The sequence below is a fragment of the Schistocerca piceifrons genome, chromosome 1 (assembly GCF_021461385.2).
Source record: "Schistocerca piceifrons isolate TAMUIC-IGC-003096 chromosome 1, iqSchPice1.1, whole genome shotgun sequence".
Lineage (NCBI taxonomy): Eukaryota > Metazoa > Arthropoda > Insecta > Orthoptera > Acrididae > Schistocerca > Schistocerca piceifrons.
The window spans coordinates 117697605-117719494 of record NC_060138.1 but is presented as its reverse complement, the minus strand read 5'-3'; the positions used below and the strand labels follow the sequence as shown (position 1 = coordinate 117719494).

The 21890-nt window shown below is 43.8% G+C and overlaps 1 protein-coding gene across 1 annotated transcript; it reads left to right on the top strand.

Moving 5' to 3' along the window:
* The first annotated feature begins 19553 nt into the window (after window positions 1–19553).
* Window positions 19554–21342, top strand: LOC124786898 (ice-structuring glycoprotein-like). The gene has a single exon (XM_047254301.1). It carries the CDS (start codon window positions 19554–19556, stop codon window positions 21159–21161), a length of 1608 nt encoding a protein of 535 aa, XP_047110257.1. The 3' UTR covers window positions 21162–21342.
* Window positions 21343–21890: the final 548 nt, after the last annotated feature.

Here is a 21890-nt window from a genome sequence, read left to right as displayed (position 1 = left end):
ACGGTATAACATTAATGCTGGTAACCTTAGTGGTTTATTTCCTCAGGAAGCTATGATGCACCTTCAGTGCTTTAAGCTCACTACCCCTTATGTAATGGTGGTTTTGTCACAATGTATGTTTGATACTACATCGGCCCTTATGTGATTTTGCCTGGCTCTAAAATTTTGTTTTTCCTGTGAATGTGTATTAACAGGATCGTGTACCAGTGTTCGTAATTCTTTCTTGACAAGAGCCATTAGTGTCAATTTTAAAGTTCTGACATGTATACCGTTTGTGGGCTTAACTAATATAGTAATGTAATTTTTTATATATTTTGGCTATATATATATACCACTGGGCGTAAGTTTCTCGGCGTAAGCGCCACCTGCCGTTTTTGATGTATAACTACATTATTTGTACCAATGCTCCCATACTGTTATAACGGGAGTGTTAATTTCGTTCCTTTTTTTATCGTTACTCTACCTAAGGACGTTATCAATACTGAGAATTTTCACGTTGCCTTTGTACGCCAATTGGCACATGTTTCTCGGCACGAGCGCCACCTGCCCTGTTTTCAGAGTAACTACGCTCGCCGATTGCACTCAGTCGGTTGTGAGCTCTGCAAGATGCATGAGCTATTTTATATTAACGTGACAAACCCTAATTCTAGGGCTATATTTTATTTTTGACATCTGGATCTATGCCGACAATTGTAGAAAAGGCGATGGTACATTAGTCCTTACTAATGTAAAATTGTAAGTACCAGTCGTCGATATCATACTTCTGTAATGCAAGAGTTCACTAATTTGTCTTAAAATTTATTCTTGACTTATAAGTTTCACACTTTTCTAATGTACGTCTCTGAGGCCCAAGAGCGGCGTAGTATGCTGCTGCTGGCCTGCCTGTACACAGGTTTCAAAATAACAATAAAGAAAAAAAAATCTAATGTACGCTATGATGTTCATTGTCCTTAGGTTACCTTCTGAAGAAGACAAATTTATATTTCTCGAAACCTAGGTAAAGAATTTCTTTATTCATTGCAACTGGTCGGCTGTTTATAACATTATTACGTGAAACCGTTGCTGTCGTGCAGCTATGTTTAAAATAGTATCTTAATTTGGTATTTCTTAGAAGGATCCTTTAGTCAGTGTAGCCAAAGGGCACCGTCGAATATATCAGGCCAACATCGCCTTCGTTAAATTGAGTAAAAAAAAATTCTAGATGGACGCGAGTGACACCAAGACATGCATAACGCGTTCCCGTTCACAGGAGCGACTAACAGAATAATCCTATTCAGTAACAGAATAATCTAGAAAAGTTTTTACTGAGTTTAACGAAGGCAATGTTGGCCTGATGTATTCGACGATGCCCTTTGTCTACACTGACTAAAGGATCCTTCTAAGAAATACCAAATTAACCCATTAGCGCCGTGCGTTGCCATATGGCAACGTTTGTAACACTTTTTTAAAATCGTTTATTCCACGACATCAACGAAGCGAGAGTGTTAGCAGCACTGCAATCCGTTCTGCAAGACTGTATAGATCACTACAATGCAACAGTTTTAACAATACATTTCAATTCTGCGACGTAAGCAGTATTGGAAGTCGTTGTTTGCTGAATGACGAAGAGAAATGGAGTATAAGTTCGAGTAAGTATGTTTTACACAGTGACTTACGATATATAATTTCGTTTTTTAGTATTGTTGTGCTTTAAATACTCAAATACATATATAAATTACGTTCATTTAGGCCGTTTGAATGTCGGTGTTGCCATATGGCAACGCTAGGCGGTTGTATTCAGTAAAAGGACGAATTTTCTCTTTTTTGTTTTAGAAGAGGTTTCTCGCTTGCTGAGGGGCTGGAGATTCTTTATAATGACGAAATTGAAGGTGATGTGTTTGTTGATCCCCCAGATCCGAATAGAGAAGAATGATGGATTATTGTATGTGCGGTGGTTGGACAACTCAGTTGTCACAATGATCTCTTCTTCATGTGGCGCACAAGAAGTTGGCCAAGTGAAGAGATTCACGGAGCTAAATAAACGAAATATAATGATTCCCAGACCAAAACTGGTAGCCAAATATAAAACATAATGGGAGGTACTGATCAGATGGATCAGAATCTAGCATGCTATCGCATTGCAATAAGAAGCAAGAAATGGTACTGGTGTCTCTTTACATGGATGTTAGATGTCGCCATACAAAACAGTTGGATTTTGTATAACAAAGCAAGAAACCAAACTATTGATCAGCTTGATTTCAAGAGAGAAGTAGCAACAGTGTACTTGCAAAGACATCAAGCTTTACCAAAAGGAGCCAGGAGATCTGCATCAAGGGCATGTTCCGACAGCCGCATATCAGATTCAATTAGGTTTGATAAGACTGACCACCTCGACCAGCACACAGAAGGAAAGAAGAAGAAGAAGAAAAGGTGTGCACACAAGGACTGTAAATATATTGTGAGAACAATGTGTTCAAAGTGTAATGTGGTATTGTGTATTTACTGTTTTATTCCATTTCATGTAAAATAATGCTGAGTTCCAGGTTTGATTTTTGATTATTAATTGTACTGTGTTATAAAGTATCAATTGTACGATGAAGACTGAATAATAAATTCGCACAGAACTTGTATATGTAATAAGAAATTTCAATAACCTACTTATTTTAGTTGAAGTTGTAATCCATATAAATTTAGGTAGTGAAAGCGCCTAGCGTTGCCATATGGCAACATCAAATATCTCGCTAATGGCGGTAATGCCTTTCGTCTAAACAAATCTGTTGTGTAATTTATGCCTTTTACAGACATAATAACGCAATTTTTTTTAAAAATCACGAGAAAATTTATTCCGGCGCTAATGGGTTAAGATACCTGAAGATGCCTAAATAAGGTGAAACGCGTAGTTGAAAAATTAAAAACTAAAATTGCAACCAAGACTGTTTTTAACCAATACCACGGAAAAACCACAAGTCGCAAGGTTTTCTTCCCTCCGATACTCAGTGGTATTTCTCCTTATTAGGGAGAGCATTCGTAAGTGTGGAGCACAATTTTGAACGCGCCACCGTTTCGCCTAAACCGCTCTCGTAACAAGTGGTCCGCCTGTGGTGACGGATAGAATGTCGACGGAAATTCCACTCCGGCCAGCTACCGCGGGGTAGGACGGTGACGAAAGGCGCCCGGGGACCAGATCGCCCGCCGCGTTTCGGACACGCCGGCCACGGGCGGAATGACGCCGGCCGGCGTGGCACGGCGGCGCGGCTTCGCTTTCGGCGGGCGACTGCGTGCTCCGAGCGATGCGACGAAGCGGTGGGACCACTTTTACTCTCTGCCAGGGTGTGTGGCTGTGCGTGTGTGTGTGTGAGGCACGATGTCGCGACCCACATCTGTCGGTGGGACGGCAAGTGGCTCCACGGGCAGGCGTGGTCGCGTCCGCCGCTGCGGTGAAAGGTGAGGGGCCATTGCGGACCAGCTGTGATCTGCTCGACACCGCATCCCCTCCCGTCCAGCCGCCGGCCCGCTATAAAGACGCTCGCCCGTCCCTCGATGAGCAGACCCGCACCGACCACCAGCACCACAATGTCGATCAAGGTAAGAGCGCGTGTGATTTCCACTGTGTCAGGGCTCCCTGCCTAGCTGATTAGAATCTCTTACGGCTTCCCAGAAGTCCTCAGTAGCTACGATCCAAATCGAAGGCACTCCTCTTACCACTTGCTAACACTACTTGCGCAAACAGGATTGAAACTGAGACGCTGCTGCTTATATCCACGTACTAGACTAACCAGAAGTAACCTTCGCGAATTTCCGAGCCCTGGAACGACATTGTCGATCAAGCTATGAGCGTGTGTGTTTACCACTGTGTTAGGGCTCTCATCATAACTAGGTATAGAGTCTATTATGGCGTTCCATAAGTCCTTCAAATCACAGGGAGTCCACAACTCACTTGCTAACACTACTTGCGCCAACACAAGTAGAACTGAGACAGTGCTGCTTAAATCCACGTGCTAGACTAACCAGAGGCTATCTTCCAGAATTTCCGACCAGGATCATTACAATGTCGATCAAGGTAATACTGCGTGTGATTTCCACTGTGGTCAGGGCTCTCTCACTTGCTGGATAAAGTCTCATATGGTTTCCTAGATGACTTCTGTAGCTACAGTCCAAACCACAAGCAGGCAGCATCCCACTTCCGTGAAGTCAAACTGAGAGACTGCTTCTCATACACATGTGCTAGACTATCCAGAAGCACTCTTCGAGAATTTCCGATTCCCATAATCACAATCGTGAGTTTGCCACTGTGTCAGGGCTCTCTAACTTGCTGACTACGGTCTTTTGTCGCTTCCCAGAAGTCCTCGTAACTACGATACAAATCACAGGCAGTCGGCATCCCATTTGCTAACAGTACTTGCGTGAACACGAGTAAAACTAAGACAGTGCTGCTTGTGTCCAGTTACTAGACTAAGCACAAGCTAGAATTTCCGACTATCAGCGCCATAATGTCGTTCAAGGCAAGTGATTTCACTGTGGTCAGCGCTCTCTGCCTAGGAGACAAAGAATCTCGTAAGGGTTCCCAGAAGACCTCTGTAGCTATGGTTCAATTCCCAAGCAGTCCGTATCCTATTTGCTAACAGTACTTGCGCGAACACGAGTTAAACTGAGACATTGCTACTCATATCGACAAAGTAGACTAATCTTCGTGAATTTCCTCATTACCGTAACGTAAGTGAGAGCTGCTGTCTGCCCACTAGCATCTCACTACACCGACTACAAAGGCTCTAAGCACTATGGGACTTAAAATCTGAGGTCTAAAAGGGCTCCACTGTGTAGCGCACTGGGGTTGCAAGCAAAAGTTAATGTCGTGTAGCAATGTTGGCTGCGAAATCCCGTAGGATGATTTCAACCCCCTAGCTGAAAGAGTGTTCTTAACCTGTACAAACTGGCCCCTATTGATGCGAATTTGTGAGCGATGTGTCATTTCTGAGTTTGATAAATGTAGGCGAGTGTAATGCATGCCTGTACAGTCCAGTGTTACGATTGTGTTTGATAATGATGATGGTGGTGGTGTTGAGGGTAGGGAGATGGTGGTGGTGTTGAGGATAGGAGATGGTGCCGGGACGTATACAACTCGTCTCGAATAGCACCAACTGGCCAGCCAGGCTTAACGTCCCCATGGGATAGACGGATCACCATCAGCAGTGATTCTTTAACCGTTCACGTTCCCGCTTGGGTTTGCCGTCTGAATTATCGGCCGTTGTAGCAAATGACGCGCGGGATGTCGATCGCTTTTTTATCCGCCAAAGCAATACGGCGAAATCCATTCAGTTTTTAGTTTGGGACATCTGTTTCTGGATGGAGTCTTTTTTAGCCCTTTTTCCAAATGCCTGTTTTTACCTGCCTCTATTTTGTCAATTGGGATTGACGTATAGTCGTCCTCTCAGGCTTCGTGTTTTAGTTCTGACTTGGGCGCGATGGCCCCAGTTGTTATTTGCGCCCTAAAGCAAAACGAAACCAAAACCAAACCAATCGCAGCGACGAATGCCCTCGCATCAAGAGGCGCGGTGGAGACATGTGGGATTTAAGCCATGACATTGTTGATGCAGAAATTTACTCCGCCACCTCTCCTCCCGTTGCTGGCCAAATACTGGGAGCGACAATTTCATCCACCCTGTCGGGCACTACCACACCAGTGTTACAGGGCCAGGTACATTGACACTGGTCCGCTAGTACTGAGATTTGTGAGACGAAGCAGAATCTCTGCACCAGGCACTGCACAAACAACAAAGACTGTCACAAGATGTTGACGTCTTCTGTTGCTACTACCTCAGATAGTAGCATCTGCTTACGATAATACTTCGCATAGATTCTTCGTTACAGACAGTAGCCGATTATGGTACTTAAGCGTTGCGTAGTTCAGCTTAGTCTAGTTGAGCCCTCCAGCTTTACTGTTTCTCGCTGACCGACTTGTTGCAGTGATTAAAATATGAGAAGAATTTTTGGGAGGAGTGAAGCTTAAATCCCAGCTACATCATTCCAGTTTACGTTTTCCTAAAAAGCGTTTAGAGATTGCCAAGATAATTCCTTCAAGACTACAACAGAATTTTCTTCCTGTCGTTGCAGAACCGTTGGAAAAATTTGCATCTCCTGAAGCAGTGTTTTCAGCTCGAAAGTTTTCCGCAACCACTGCTTCAGTCTGACACACTGTTTCCCATCAAGTTATTCGGCACAGTGAGTAAGAGGTGAGAGGTATATGAATTGTTGGCTGGCAGTTTGAGATTTCTTGTCGATTCCCTTAAATCAATGCTCGAGCTAGTCTTCAAGGACTTGGGAGCTGTATAGGGTGGCCACAACAGAACTCGGCCAGAAAAAATTTCATCCACGTTACGATAGGCAACCCAATTTACATCAACAAAGGAGGTGGCTTACAAAACACTCGTTCGACCTATACTTGAGTATTGCTCATCAGTGTGGGATCCGTACCAGATCGGTCTGACGGAGGAGATAGAAAAGATCCAAAGAAGAGCGGCGCGTTTCGTCACAGGGTTATTTGGTAACCGTGATAGCGTTACGGAGATGTTTAATAAACTCAAGTGGCAGACTCTGCAAGAGAGGCGCTCTGCATCGCGGTGTAGCTTGCTCGCCAGGTTTCGAGAGGGTGCGTTTCTGGATGAGGTATCGAATATATTGCTTCCCCCTACTTATACCTCCCGAGGAGATCACGAATGTAAAATTAGAGAGATTAGAGCGCGCACGGAGGCTTTCAGACAGTCGTTCTTCCCGCGAACCATACGCGACTGGAACAGGAAAGGGAGGTAATGACAGTGGCACGTAAAGTGCCCTCCGCCACACACCGTTGGGTGGCTTGCGGAGTATCAACGCAGATGTAGATGTAGACCCACAGCTTCGGCAGATTGCCTATGTTAAGGTTCTTGAAACATTTTCTGGGGTGATTTCCAGAATCAGATTTTCACTCTGAAGCGGAGTGTGCGCTGATATGAAACTTCCTGGCAGATTAAAACTGTGTGCCGAACCGAGACTTCATATCAGCGCACACTCCGCTGCAGAGTGAAATCTCGTTCTTGAAACATCCCCTAGGCTGTGGCTGAGCCATGTCTCCGCAATATCCTTTCTTTCAGGAGTACTAGTTCTGCATGGTTTGCAGGAGAGCTTCTGTAAAGTTTGTAAGGTAAGAGACGAGGTACTCGCGAAAGTAAAGCTGTGAGGACGGGGCGTGAATCGTGCTTGGGTAGCTCAGCTGGTAGAGCACTTGCCCGCTAAAGGCAAAGGTCCCGAGTTCGAGTCTCGGTCCGGCACACAGTTTTAATCTGCCAGGAATTTTCATTTTCAGGGGTGGTCTTATTGTGTCCACCCCATATTACTGTATAAGCAACAGGTTCAGCTGAGTCAAACGGCCGTCTCTGATAACGCAAATACTGACGGGACCCCATCAGCATTCGTCCTGCATTCTAAATGTCCGCCAATCATCCACGAACTGTTGTTTTTCTAAAATTGCTTTAGTGGGATGCCATCCCTACTGCTTGAAGCGTCTGAGGCATAATCTAGAGTTTTGTGCATTATTTGGTGGTAGATTGTCACAATTTTCTTCAGCTTGCATTCGTGTTTCAAATGCGTACGTGGTGTATGACTGAGACGGGCACAAGAAATTACTTATAGTTTCTGTAGAAAAGGATGGGAAAGAATAATTGCAGTGAGGAGGGCCATTCTGGTATCTGTACATTCGGTGCCCAGAACTGAATCGATTTTTGCTCATCTTAATAGATTCCAGACCAGCACGGTTTTGCGTTAAGCCGTACGGGTAGAGGGGGTTAAATTCAATATCTCTGATTTCCCCACATCCGTATTGTGGAGATATCGAAATATTATCCAGTAGCGATCGCATTGACTTCCCTAGCTGGTTGATTATTTTTCCTTCCTGAAGAAGGTTGTAACAGTAGACATCTAGCCAGATTTGGACAAATGAGATGTTACTTGAAGAAAAATGAGACTTATTTCAACATCCTACAGTAACTACCAGGGAGCAGTTGGGTTAACATGTGTGACAATGGTACTGTGAAGAATGACACTACAAGAAAAGAACTAAGCAGCATTCACAAGTTCCTGTTGTGTTATATGTGCTGTTTTCACGACTAATGTACACGTGAGGCCATATGACGTCTGCCAAGATTGACTCATTGTCATTTGTTGTGCTTTTGTTCCACATCGGCGCAGAGTCGTCACAGCTACTAACAGATGTGGTATGGTTGTTTTATGCGATGGCATGATGCACATCTTGTTGCCACCTTACTAGCCCGAACCGGAATATGTGTACTACAACTGTCCTCATTTACTGTTATACATGTGAAAGTGATCGAAAGTTTTTTAAGTGTTTGCGAATCTTGTAAGCTAGCTGGTACTTGGGTACCAGCCCTGTTTTCACCTAGAGGGCTGTGGGAAACCGCCTAAAAACCTTATCCCAGCTGCTCGGCACACCGACCCTCATCATCAGTCCGCCAGTCGGATTCTATTGTGGGCCGAGGAGCCGCCTTAACGCACTTGGTTACGCTGGTGGGTCTTCTACCAACTCTGACACTGCTAGGAAAGAACTAAGCAACAGTCACAAGTTTTTCTTGTATTTTGTGTACTGATAAGGTATAGATAAGAGAGGCGAATTCCTTTTTTTTACTAGGCTGATTATTAGCGCCAAAAACGCTCTATTATATGCAGTAGGGTACACCGCACGAAACTCGTTGTACATTACCTGCGGAACGTATGAAACTTACGAGTAGGAAAGTTACAAGAGAGGTGAAAGAGCATTTTACTTCCTCCAACGTATGTTTCGCTCCTTCACCACGAAGACAGAATGGGAGGGGTAGGGTATTGCATTCACCACGTTCGAATGTTTTAAGACAAGTGCAAAAGTCGTCTGTAGAGTGAGTAAGCCCTGCCACACACCGCTCTGGGAGTGGTAATGTAGACAACATTTGCGACCAATTAATGCAGGCAAGTGACCTGCCTCATATGGTTACCACTCGTTCGTGTCTCATGCACAGATATATTGAGCAGCAATAGCTCCATTTAAAGCAAATACCTACTTACCCTTACAGCAACCGAGAGTTCTCGAAAATGTGTGTAGAATAATGCGACACCTTTCGAAACTTTCAGTAAAACCTTTGCAGCTACTTCTCTACATAGTCGCCGCTCCAGCTTCCACATTTGTCGCAGTGTTGTACCTACTTTCTAATACCTTCGTCACAGGAGACAGCCGCCTGTGCGTTTCGCAAATTCTCTAATCTGTTCTACAGCTCGTTGTCTGTACCAAAATGTTGTCTTCACAGTCAGCGGTTAACCAGAGATGAAACTCAGGGCCAGCCAGTTGCGGGCAAAATTGTGGATGAGCAAACACTCCCCATCGAAAACGCTGCAGCAGTATCTTCATAGCCCCTGCATAGTGTGGCCGAGAACTGTCATGAAGAAGAAACCGCGTGACAGTTTTGCTATGCAGGCTGCGTGACATCAGGCGAAGTCCCTCACCAGGCCCCCATACTTGCCGGTAGATGCTACTTCCTAGCCATCCTTACGTGCTGACTGTGCTCCTAGGACTGTGAAGACCACCATGACACGATCGACGGGCATACTAGAGACACTGCCCACATTGGGTTTTTACAATCGTTTCCATTTTGCGACGGTTATGAACTTACTTTCCGAATAGCCCTCGTATTTTACTACTTGACTGGTCGTTGCGAAAAATTATTTATTATTTTGTCTGGTGGTGAACGTCTTTTCTTAAGACTTCTTAGTACTTCGTTCTTTTTAGCTTCAGCCACTATCTAAACGGGAATAAGGGTGGATTTCATTCATTGAGTGTAATGTGCTTTCCCTGTGTATTCTAGATATTTCTAAGAACTGAGGTGTCACTTTCGAGTCCTAGTGACAGATGATATATTTTGATAAGGAATTTGACTATAGAAGACTGCTACAGAGCTGAACAAATAGCTTTATCGACCATCACGTTATATGTCAACGACGAACACGAACTCTGCAATAAGTATAACAGATAAAATTGTTGTTAAGCCTAAGCTTCACGTAGAATGACTGTGTTAATTGGTTTGACAAGCTAAAACGGAGGAGGGGGGGGGGGGTTACTCGTAGAATTCGCCAGCCAAAGCAACGCCCCTGGAAAACTGAGAGCTTCAGCTTCTGACTGCCGTCTCGTAACTGCGCCCAAACAAGTAAACTCTCCTACGATGCAGTAGCACTAGAACCCCGTGGAGGATCGATACAGTACAAAGTTTGGCTCAGCCACGTCCTCTATAGAGCGTGAATCGCAGGACCGTAAAATTCTGTTTACAGTCCTCGATCGGTACGGTTCTGTCGTTAAAGCTGGAGCTTGACGTGATGGTCGACTACTCTCGGAAGAGCTACGTGCGATAAATGTTCTCAGTAACAATTAATAAGCGTATGAATGAATGTACCATTTCAGCAGATAAACGGTTTCACGTGTGTTTGTTCCAAGTAGAAAATAACAATCAAATCCCTATCTTCCTCTACAGTTTCTGCCCCCTGCAGCTCCATCTAGTACCATGAAAGTCATACCTTCATGTCTCAACACAAGTCCTATCACATTGCACATCATTCTTTTCTTTTATTCCAACTACTGCTCTCCTAGCCTCTACTGTGGAGAAATTCCTCATTTACTATCTTACCACCACATCTCAATATATTTGCCGCAGCATAAGGATTAGCCTGTCAGAAAAATTTTCATTTCTGTTCTCACAAACAGCTCCAATTATGAATAAGACTTCAGCAAGAAAATTTTTCGTAGGCTCGTCATCAAAGTGAATCACAGACGTCGAACACCAGTTAATAATTGGGGTATCTAAGTCTTATAGGTCTTCACAATGTCATGTCTTGTAAATTAGGCTATCAGTACATAAAATAACTTCTTCTCGGCAAGACGCATTAACGTTTATGACGTAATATGGAAAATGGATATTATGGGAAAGTAAATTGTCCGATTCTGGGAAAGTTCTTGCTCTGTAATGATATAATTTCGTAAATTACATATTTCGTCGCAAAATCTGACCTCGGGTTTGCTGACACAAAACGATTGGGTGATAAACTGTTTCAACAAACACCTTTATGTAACGGTGAAATGCTAATATGTAACGAACGTGCTTCACTCTATAGAACATTATAATTTATTAATGAAGAACGCACACATTTTAACTTCCAGAGGAAACAGCAAAAGCAGTGCCTGTTTCTATCTAGTTACTTATGGTAGTAACTACAGCTCAATAAGCGAGTTTCGGCAGGTATCTCTTCCAACCAGAAGTCCCATGAATGATCATGTTAATAATCGACTCGTTTCTAGTTGCGTTGCATTGTAGTGCAGTTACGAGTTAGTTACAAATATACTTACCTAATTTCAAGGAGATGATGGTAGTTTAAGTTACGTAGAGCAATTAAGGTAGATGATACAAGAAATTTTAAAGTAGTTTCAACATTTTACGGCGAATGGGTATTCACACATAGAAGTATTTCTTATCATTTGCGTCAGAAGGCATGACATTTAATTGATGCGTGACAGTATTGATCACTTTGTTGGCTGATTTATATGTGCATTAAAAAGAAGAAACCGAATTCTGAAGAAGGCTATATTTCAGGATACAGAGATCCATAAGTGGCCTCAACGGCTTGCATTGAAGAAATCAGTTTGTGAAGGAAACAAATCTCCTAGGTCACAAAATCACAATTTGTGACTGAAGTAAGTTTTGTTTTGTATTTTAAAAAACTAATGCCGTCACAGCAGCAACAAAGACAACAATGGACAGAATGAAGTCAGATTGTGTCCCAGCTAGGTAGCACATTCGCCATCTTCTTTTCGTTTTGGCCAGCTATGGTCTACGACATCTGAATGAAATCCTTTCGACCTTTGTGCTCACCCAGCGTTCTTTCATTGTGTCACTTTTGTCGCAATCTCCAGTGTGTTCAGAAGCTACGTCTCGTCCTGTCTTGGCTGCCTATGGTAATGTGCTACATGAATTTGCAAGCTTCGCTGCTGTATATATCTGTTCCCGGTATTTATCTATATGTTGTTTAACTATGTTTGAAGCCTGTGAATTTTCAATCCCTTGGTTCCTTATTCATCGGGATTAATTGTTTAAATTTCTCTGATTAGATACGTAGCTGTGTTCGCTCTTTTCTTTCCCAATGGTTTCCTCAAGAATTATCCATCGATATCCAGGTTAGACGAATCATTATCTCAGTTGGACGATGACGGCAACGTTCGAATTTTTTATAACTTTTGACAAGAAGTCTTTAAGGAGAACTGCGATCATCATTAGCACACACTATAGAATTACACTCGTCTTTCCTTTTCAAAAATAATTTTTTAACAGTAAATCTACAATATTTCAGCGTAACAAAGACACATTCACATCAAGCAACACACAAAAATGTCTTTGGTTAGCGGCACATTGTATAATTTTCAGGTTTTTTGTTCACAGCAATTGGCGGTTTTTTTATTTTATATATCTACCACAGACTGATGATGGGAATATCCCGGAACGTGTAAGTAGGTGTTCATAGAAAATTGCATTGGTGACCTAGATGTGTGTAATTCCGTTCAGTAGGAATTTTTATTGTCATTCTTTCGGACTGATGTAGGGAAACCAAGGAGAATTGAAAACTGGGCCCAAATGGGTAAATCAGCAGCATTATTCCCAAGCACGCGTCCAATATTTTAACAACAATGTCACTTCAGCCGTAGTTTCTTGGCCAATGCTATCCTTCTTAGGATTCTACAGAACACTGCATGCAGGTGTTATGACGTCTTTATTTCTTATGTGAACAGTCCATTCGATATTTGACAGTCTCCCGTAATACAACAATTTCAAGGCTTCTAACACATTAACTTCTGTCTTCCAGCTGTCCATGCCTCACACACATTATGCGCTGTGCTTCTAACACACATTTCCAGACATATTTTTCTAGCTCATGATTTATACACTGCAGGTTATTAAATACAAAACGTCGCATGGAGAAGGGCAAATTGGTCACAAGTTAATACTCTCACAGATATCGAAGAAAAATTCAAAACTATAAACATAATGGATGAATGCGTGACTCTGCAGCGCAAGTGCAGTTTCACCGTGCAGCTGGAAAGAATAGAAGACGATGAACTATCGACACCAGGGCATAATGTCTTTGCGGGTTTCATTCAGAGTACTGAGTTGAACAATAATTATGTCTCGCAGAAAGGTTCTTAAACAACATACGCATATGTCATATGGCGAGAATTTCCACTGCTTGTCTTCGTGTTTGTCGATCCCCACCTCGGTTTGCAACGTCGCCGGATCATTATCCGATTGAGAACGTTTGGAGCTTTATGAACAGGGCCCTCCAACCAGCTCGAGATTTTGACGATAAAAGACGCAGATTGGACAGGATTTATCACGATATCCCTGAGGATGGCATCCGAAAACTCAGTCAATCGATGACAAGCAGAATAACTGCTTTCATAAGGACCAGAAGTGAACCAATGCTTTACTGACTTGTTGAATTTGTGAAGCTCTCTCTCTTTAGTAAACCATCCATTTTTCCTGAAACTGTAACCATTTGTTTGTCTGTACGCATAATCACATCGGTCGGTCCGTCCCATTCCGATAACTTCTTCACGGTGCGCCATTTGTTTCTTCTTAGAGCGTATATAGTTCCTGCTATACTGTGTATGCACAAGTACAACGGCGTTATTTGCTATCCCTACTGGTGTTGTAATTTTCAAGGGTAGCAGTGCATTTTCGGATCTTAGGAGGTGTTATCTAATCTTCCTACTACGTCTTTCTTGCATCTTTCTTCCTTATCTACTCAGTTTCCGAAGTAACAACATCCGTCCACTTCTTGAAATGTGTCTTTTACAGAACGTCCACTTTAGTTTTCTCTTATTTCATTAGGGACAAAAAATTTACAAAATTTTCGAATTTCGGGGGCATACGGACGTAACTTGTCGCAGAGGTTTCACAAATACAGCCCGAAAGAGGATCTGTCTTTTCTGACTGAGGTCAAAATGGAATTACGTTCACAAAGAATTTTGAATTAGTATTACCTTCGCAAGGTATCATACTAGCTCAGTCTTTACTTGTAATGTGAAAAACCATATGATTTCTGAGTTTTGAATTCAATGTTTAGATGCTTACTAATTTTATGTACACTTCACGTAAACAGGCTAAATTCTGAATATTTTTGCGATATAGTTCAGAAACTAAGTCGCTGGTTATAATAAGCAACAAGAACTGAAATTATATTTTAAAGACGGGCTTTATATAAGATGTAAGTTTTCAATAGTTAGCCATCATGACTGCAGCCCTACTATCGCTATTAGCAGCAGAGACAGATAAATTGAATGTGCGGAATAACTAGCTCACTTGATACCTGTTAAAGATATATTTAACAAGTCGTTTAGTATGAATTTATATACTTCAGGAGTTTCAGCTCCGTGCATTTTTGCATCTTTTCCTGTCCAGTTCCGGTGATTTCAAATCTAGATACCTCATAAATAAGCTGTATTCACTTGACACTTATGTACAGGCGTTTATTTAATGCACTTTCGCAGCGTCACATTTAAAACGCTTACAGTTTTTCGATATCCGGTTTCCTATTGACGGATCTCCACATCCACAGCATGCTGCGCACAGAGTTAGTAACCGTCTGATAATTTTCTTATAAAGATTCAGACCAGTATAGCAGATGTGTCGAAGCAAGACTTCTTCTCATTCACCAAACGTTCTTTTGGTCACCCCGTATAGTACTACTTTCTACAACCTTTCTTATTCTAATGCTAAAGCTTAGAGCGTCAGTTTCCAGCTTTCTAATAGCCTATATCATGTCATTGTTTTGTGGTCCGGTGGTAGATATACCAGGAAGGACACGTGATTCAGATTCCATGTATAACTGCAGATCTCCTATCTCCTAGGGTGCGCGCTACTTGCTGAAGTGGTGTCCAATTGAAAGAATTTGCAAACAGGTGGCTGAGTATCGCTTTTGGGGTTCCTTCAGCCAGTCATACCATACGAATTCATTTCATGTTATTGTTTCACTTACTATTGCCGCTAATTCCATATTAAGCATGCTGTACTTTCGATGCACCAACTTAGACCGGAAGTGCTCAGTGATTTTTAGGATTACACCTGTTCCCTACAGTCTTCAATTACGATTGTAAAGGGTATTTTCTCTTCCTTTATTTCGTCATTGAGAGAAACGAAGATGCAGTTTGGTACATCTGTACTTCTAGTTTCTGAAAGAAATAATGGAGCAGAATTCGAGTATTCTTAACTATCTTTTCGCTGACTGAAAATACTTTTCATTGCTCAGTCTGTCGTTCTGAATACTCATTTACGGAGAGAACGCTTCATTTTCTATTAGCAATTTTGGGAATACGTTGTATATTACTGTTTATGTTTGCGTGCAACATGCACTGGAAAGCACATCAAAAAAGACAATACACTACAAAAAGTATGCAAAAATTTACGGTTTAAGAAGGTATAAAATGTAAGAAAAATGTCATGATTGAGCGCCAGGAGTTGCTGTTAAAATTTCTTGAATATACGACTTTCGGTCCACAGATCATCATTTGGTATAGTAAAACTTTTACCGACACCTTGCAAGTTGATTTTAATCAATGGCGTCAGAAAGTGTAATAACCAAAACTCATCACTCTAGTTAAGTAGTAATACAGATTATATCGTCTGTATTAAAAATATGCCAGATACTGCTCCATTTCAAGATGTATTAACAGTCAAGTTATAAAATTACTAAAGCGGGTACTCCACATGTTTTTATATGTATAGTGTCTCCTTTCGTAATTTTTTAAGCTGACTGCTAACATAACGTGAAGGAGAGAGGTTCCTATTTTTGCTACTATTTGACGAAAATGACGAATAAGAAATTATATTTTGTGATGCTATTGATTTTTTGTCACCTTGTAGCCTGTTGGAAATATTTTTTGATACCAGATGATGGTCCGTGGACCGGAAATAGTTGTACAATAAAGAAATTTTAACACGAGCTCCCGGCGATGAATCAGGACTTTTCATTTTAGGAGTTTTGTTTTGGTTATCTGAGGTGTACTTCTTCGAAATGTGTTTCAATAGAATTGTGTATCTGATTAATGCTCTATAGGTCTGAATTAACTCTCTCCATGGTATAAATTCGGTAATTTGTCTCCCCTCTTCTTTATCCGCTTCCACGAATGCGAATACGACAGCTGTTAACGAAAGCGCAGTTGCTATTTATATTTCTGTCCGAGAGCATTGGCTGAACTGCGAAGGGAAGCACGGGAGACAAATACGGGTCGCCGGGCTCTGAAAGAAAAGTAAATCTGTCACTCTGAAAATTACGCATTTCCTCGGAACGGAAGCGAGTTTAATCTTCCGTAAAGTACGGAGAGAGCAAAGAAGACTGGCTCCTGATGCGGATCTGAATTTCTAATTAGAAAGATATCGTTACTGAGAACTGACGTCTCTTAAACAACAGTACCACAGCAACCTTAAATACGCCGCCGAGAAAGTAAGTCACTGAATTTCGTCCTTGTGTTTTATGGTTGTCTGTAATAAAGGGACGTACAGGAATAATTAAGGGTGCGAATTGGCGGCTTCCGGGAGCCATCACTGTCGTTGTAGAAGTGATTCTGTTTCACGCTGACCTCACTTGCGATACAGATATTCAAATGTGTGTGAAATCTTACGGGACTTAACTGCTAAGGTCATCAGTCCCTAAGCTTACACACTACTTAACCTAAACTATCCTAAGGACAAACACACACACCCCTGCCCGAGAGAGAACTCGAACCTCCGCCGGGATCAGCCGCACAGTCCATGACCTCTCGGCTAATCCCGCGCGGCTGTGATACAGACATTTATTAAGTTTCTAAATAATATCCCCCGTAAAGTATGCGAAACAAGCATTGAATACAGTCTTGAAACTCTCTTCGGGTTTGCTGCCTTAGACCGCTCGGCTAATCCCGCGCGGCTGTGATACAGACATTTATTAAGTTTCTAAATAATATCCCCCGTAATCTATGAGAAACAAGCCTACGTAATGACACTGAATACAGTCGACGCACATTGTTCTTCCCTTTTGCTTACCTGCTCAGCATAAAAGTACGACGTTATTCACAATATTTTGTATGAAATCTGCCGCGGAAAGTTAGGGACTTGGATTGGGCCGTTGTCTTTTGCTAGAAATTCTCCAACCGGCTGTGCAGTCTGGAAGATTTACAGAGTGATTCAAAAAGGAAGAAGAGATTTATTAAAGAAGGTGTTTATTACTGACAAACTATGAAAGATAGAAACATATTGCGGATGTCACTGTATAGAGAAGGTTCAAAGTTCTGTGGTCACACAGACACTACACCACGCACTCAATTTGAACACCATTCGTCGCTCGAGAAAAATCGAAATGGTAGTCCATTCCATTCTACGTACGAGTCGACAGGTTTCTTTTCGACAGCGTCAAGAGTACGATTTCTCAGCTCTTGAAGAGTAGCTGCCATAGGAGCGACAAAGACTTTGTCTTTTATGTATCACGTCTGGTGACGTGGGAGGCCAAAAGCATTGAAGAGATCTTATGGTTCTTCTCTTCATATCCAGTGCTGTGGGATGGTGTTGTTAAGACAACGCCGCACCTCAAGATGGAAGCCGGAAAGCCGTCATGCATAAAAATCAAATCATCGGAATCTTCGTGAAGTTGAGCAAACAACCGATTTTTCAGCATGATCAGGTTTGACATTCCTACAACAGATTCCTCCGCAAAAAAGGAAATTCTACAAACTTTGTTTACAGAAAGTGCGCGTAACACATCCAGTTTCGGGGAGTCTCTTTCACGTTCTACTACAAAGTCAGATTTTGTGCCTCTCAAATTCTTACGTTATGTGTTTGCCTTACCCGACAGATGAAATTTCGATTCGTCCGAAAAGATGAGTCGTTCGCAAAAAGTGTCCTCTGTCATATGCTGCAGAACTGAAATGCAAATTTCGTATCTTCTGTTTGCGGTTGCCGGGACGTAATTGCTAAAGCAACTGCAACTTGTAAGGCTTCGTACTGAGGCGTCGTTTCAGAACACGTCACACCGTTGTTTCAGGAAGCAGGAGTTAATGCCCTGCCCCTCTTGAGAACTTCCGAAGTTCCATGTGAACACATCTCGGATACGCTCTTCCCTTTGCATACGGAACCAACTTCCAAGAATTTTGTATGCAAATCCTAGACATGATTGTGCAGACGCGGCTTCTTGCTGAATCTACAGCGAAATGCACATTGCACTGGAACAGTGGATTGACTTCGCGCAGATTCCAACAAACACAAAAAGATTTCTCTTGTGCTGTAGTCGCCATGATGCTACAAACGAACAACACTATAGACCTGTCAAAACTTTAACCTGCCTCTATCCAACGACATGTGTTTCTGTTTTTTATAGTTCGTCTGTAACAAACAATTGAATTTTTTTAAAATTTTAAATCACCCGGTAGTTCAGACTGCTAATATGACACTTCTCTGCTTCTAAACTATGCAAACGTCATTTTGTACACATTGCAGGATAATCACTACTGGAAGAAACGGTAAAGTGGAAAGTGTCTAGAGTGTTGCTTCTGATACCGACACTCTACCTGCAGCTGTATATCTGCAACTGCATACGTACCCTACAAATCCCATAAAGTGTGTGGCGTCGGTTATTTCGCATAGATATTGTGATTTTTTTTTCTCCTATTCAATTCACGGACTGAGCGAGCGAACAGTGGCTGTCAATGCGCTTCTATGCTCGCCTTAATCATTGTCATGATCTCTCAGCAACATACGCAGTGGTGGCAATAGATCTTTTTCGCAGGGATAATTTTCAAATAATTATGTAAAAGTTACTGTGTGAATAACTTCGAGGCAACCGAGCGACGCTGCTTTTTGATCTTCCATGGCGGTCCTTCGAGTCATTGTGAAGTAGTACTGCCACAGCATTGTATTATGAAATCACAAATAGGTAAATTTGAACCATCATAGGTAGTTCTATTCAACTGATTGAAATAGGAGAAGAACCACAGGTCATTGAAGGCCCAACGGTACCGACAGACCGTCGTATCATCCTCAGCCCTTAAGCGTCACTGGATGGCGATACAGAGGGGCATGTGGTCAGCACACCACCCTCCTGGCTGTTGATATAATTAACATGCTTCTGCACACTACCACATATTAGAATTTCACTGAATCACCACTTTGCTTTCAGCATCAATCACTCTCCAATAAGGAACTGATTTCGTAAGATGTACTTAGATTACACACCTTGATCTTCAGGTTGCAAATACAGGTACGGCATACATTTTACTTTCTACTGCTGTTTTCCTTTCAGTAATGGGCGGCAGCATCGCCTAGTAGGAAAGGGATCCCCCAATACAGTGATACGAAACATTTAAGACGACAGTTATTTACCAAAACTCGTTGTGTCAGAAGTGGTTGGTAACAGAGTGAATAATACAGAAAAGCACTTTGGTCGTTCTGTGTTTTCTCTCGGCAACATTCCGTCTGTCATTAATGATACTGCATATGGCCCTGACACATACTCAGATGCTATTATCATCTTGTTTGCAGGCTGTGTTCATCCTCGCCCTGGTGGCACTGGCACACGCAGGAGGCCCCGCCTCCTACCAGACAGTTACAAACACAGCAGACGCTGGAGCTGTGGGCTCTACACACGAGAGGACGGTGAAGGGCTATGGCGGCCTCAACAGCATTTCCGAGTACTCCAAGACCATCGACGGGCCACACTCGAGCGTGCGCGTGTCCATCTCGCGCTCCAGCAACGACGCCTACGGCTACGGCGGCGCCGCAGTCGCCGCCGCCCCTGCCGTGGCCTACACTGCAGCTGCCCCAGCTGTCGCAGCTGCCCCTGCCGTGGCCTACACTGCAGCCGCCCCAGCTGTCGCTGCAGCACCCGCTGTTGCTTACGCCGCCCGCACCGTCGCTGCTGCGCCCGCAGTAGCCTACACTGCTGCTGCGGCTCCAGCCGTCACGTACGCTGCCAGGACGGTGTCTGCAGGTCCAGCCCTCGCCTACGGCGCCCGCACTGTTGCTGCGGCTCCAGCAGTTGCCTACACTGCTGCTGCTCCGGCCGTCACTTACGCGTCTCGCACTGTTGCCGCATCCCCTGCAATCGCGTACACCGCCGCTGCTCCTGCAGTCACCTACGCTTCCCGCACTGTTGCCACATCTCCCGCAGTAGCATACACTGCCGCAGCTCCGGCCGTCACCTACGCCGCCCGCACAGTGTCCGCAGCTCCTGCCGTAGCCTACACTGCCGCCGCCCCCGCCGTCACGTACGCCGCCCGCACCGTCTCTGCAGCCCCGGCTGTGGCGTACACTGCGTCTGCCCCGTCAGTCGCCTACGCTGCTCGCACTGTCGCCGCTGCACCTGCAGTTACATACACTGCTGCTGCTCCGGCAGTGACGTACGCCACTCGTACAGTGTCCGCTGCTCCTGCCCTAGCGTACACTGCCAGTGCCCCCGCAGTGACGTATGCTGCCCGCACAGTAGCCGCAGCCCCTGCTGTAAGCTACGCTGCTGCAGCTCCAGCTTACGGCAGCACCTACTACGGTCGTGCAGCTTACTCTGGCCTGGCATACGGGGCTGGATACTCAGCCGGATACGGAGCTCGTGCTATTGCCCCAGCTGCCGTCACCTACTCTGCCCCAGCCGTCACATACGCTGCTCGCACCGTTACTGCAGCTCCCGCCCTCGCCTACAGCTCTGGCCTGACCTACGGAGCTGGATACTCCTACGGTGCCCCTGCTGCCACCGTCACCTACACGTCTGCCGCCCCCGCAGTCGGTGCCGCGTACCTCGGACGCGCATCTTACTCCGGCCTGGCCTACGGTGCACGTGCTATCGCACCAGCCCTGGCTTACAATTCCGGCCTGTCGTACGGAGCTGGATACACCTACGCCGCCTCCGCCCCTGCTGTCACCTACACCACCAGGACCGTGACGACGGCGCCTGCTGTCACCTACACCGCTTCTGCTCCAACTGTGACTTACAGTGGAGCCACCCAGTCAGCTTCCTACTCGGTGGCCGCCGGAGCACAGCTGGGCACGTCCTTCCACGGCCCAATTGCGCAGAGTGCTGCTCTTCATCTCCACGGCAAGGGACTCTTGTAAATGTCTCGCCCAAGAAGACACGCACAGTGCTGCCTTTTTCTCTCGCTCTGCACACATTCTTCTTCATGTCACTGCTGCAGCTTTCTTTTTGGAAAGCTAGACTGAATGATTTTCACTTTTGTAAATCGCCATGTAACATACTCTTCTTCTCGCAATAAATGTCTTTTTGTACACCTCCAAATGTCGTTTCTCTGATTTTTCACGTGTAAGAAAAATGTCCTCTCAGCTTTCAGCACTTGGATATACAGTTTACAGGACACGTTTTATAGACATTTTCTCCTGTACTGTGCTGTAGAAATCATAGCACAGTATCCTCCGTTTTCCAAAATGTTCCAGTGCAAACCGTTCAAACTGATCTGCTTTAGCGTCTTGTCTGATGCGATCGTGCATTTGCTTGAAGAGACCTCACTTGCGCTCAAGGAACTGAGCTGATCACATTACAGGTCATTACGTTGTAAAAGAGCATGTGACAGACTTAGAGAAGTGCCATGTGCTGCACATCAGCATATAGCTCTTTAATCTTTGTGCAGCGAGAAGAGAACACATACACGAGTCCATAAACTGGATTATCCTATTTTAATACAATAATAATTCCAGTTATGTAAAGTATTTAGAGACTAGTGACTCTGACTTCTATCTCTACATTTTTATTTTTTTATTTTTGCGTGAGATATTCACGCAACTAACTATATGTGTAGCAATCGCTGACTTAGAGAAGTCACACACAGT

What these genes read in the sequence shown, in the direction of transcription:
- LOC124786898 (XM_047254301.1), top strand. Translation starts at nt 19,554, where the DNA reads ATGGCCCTGACACATACTCAGATGCTATTATCATCTTGTTTGCAGGCT.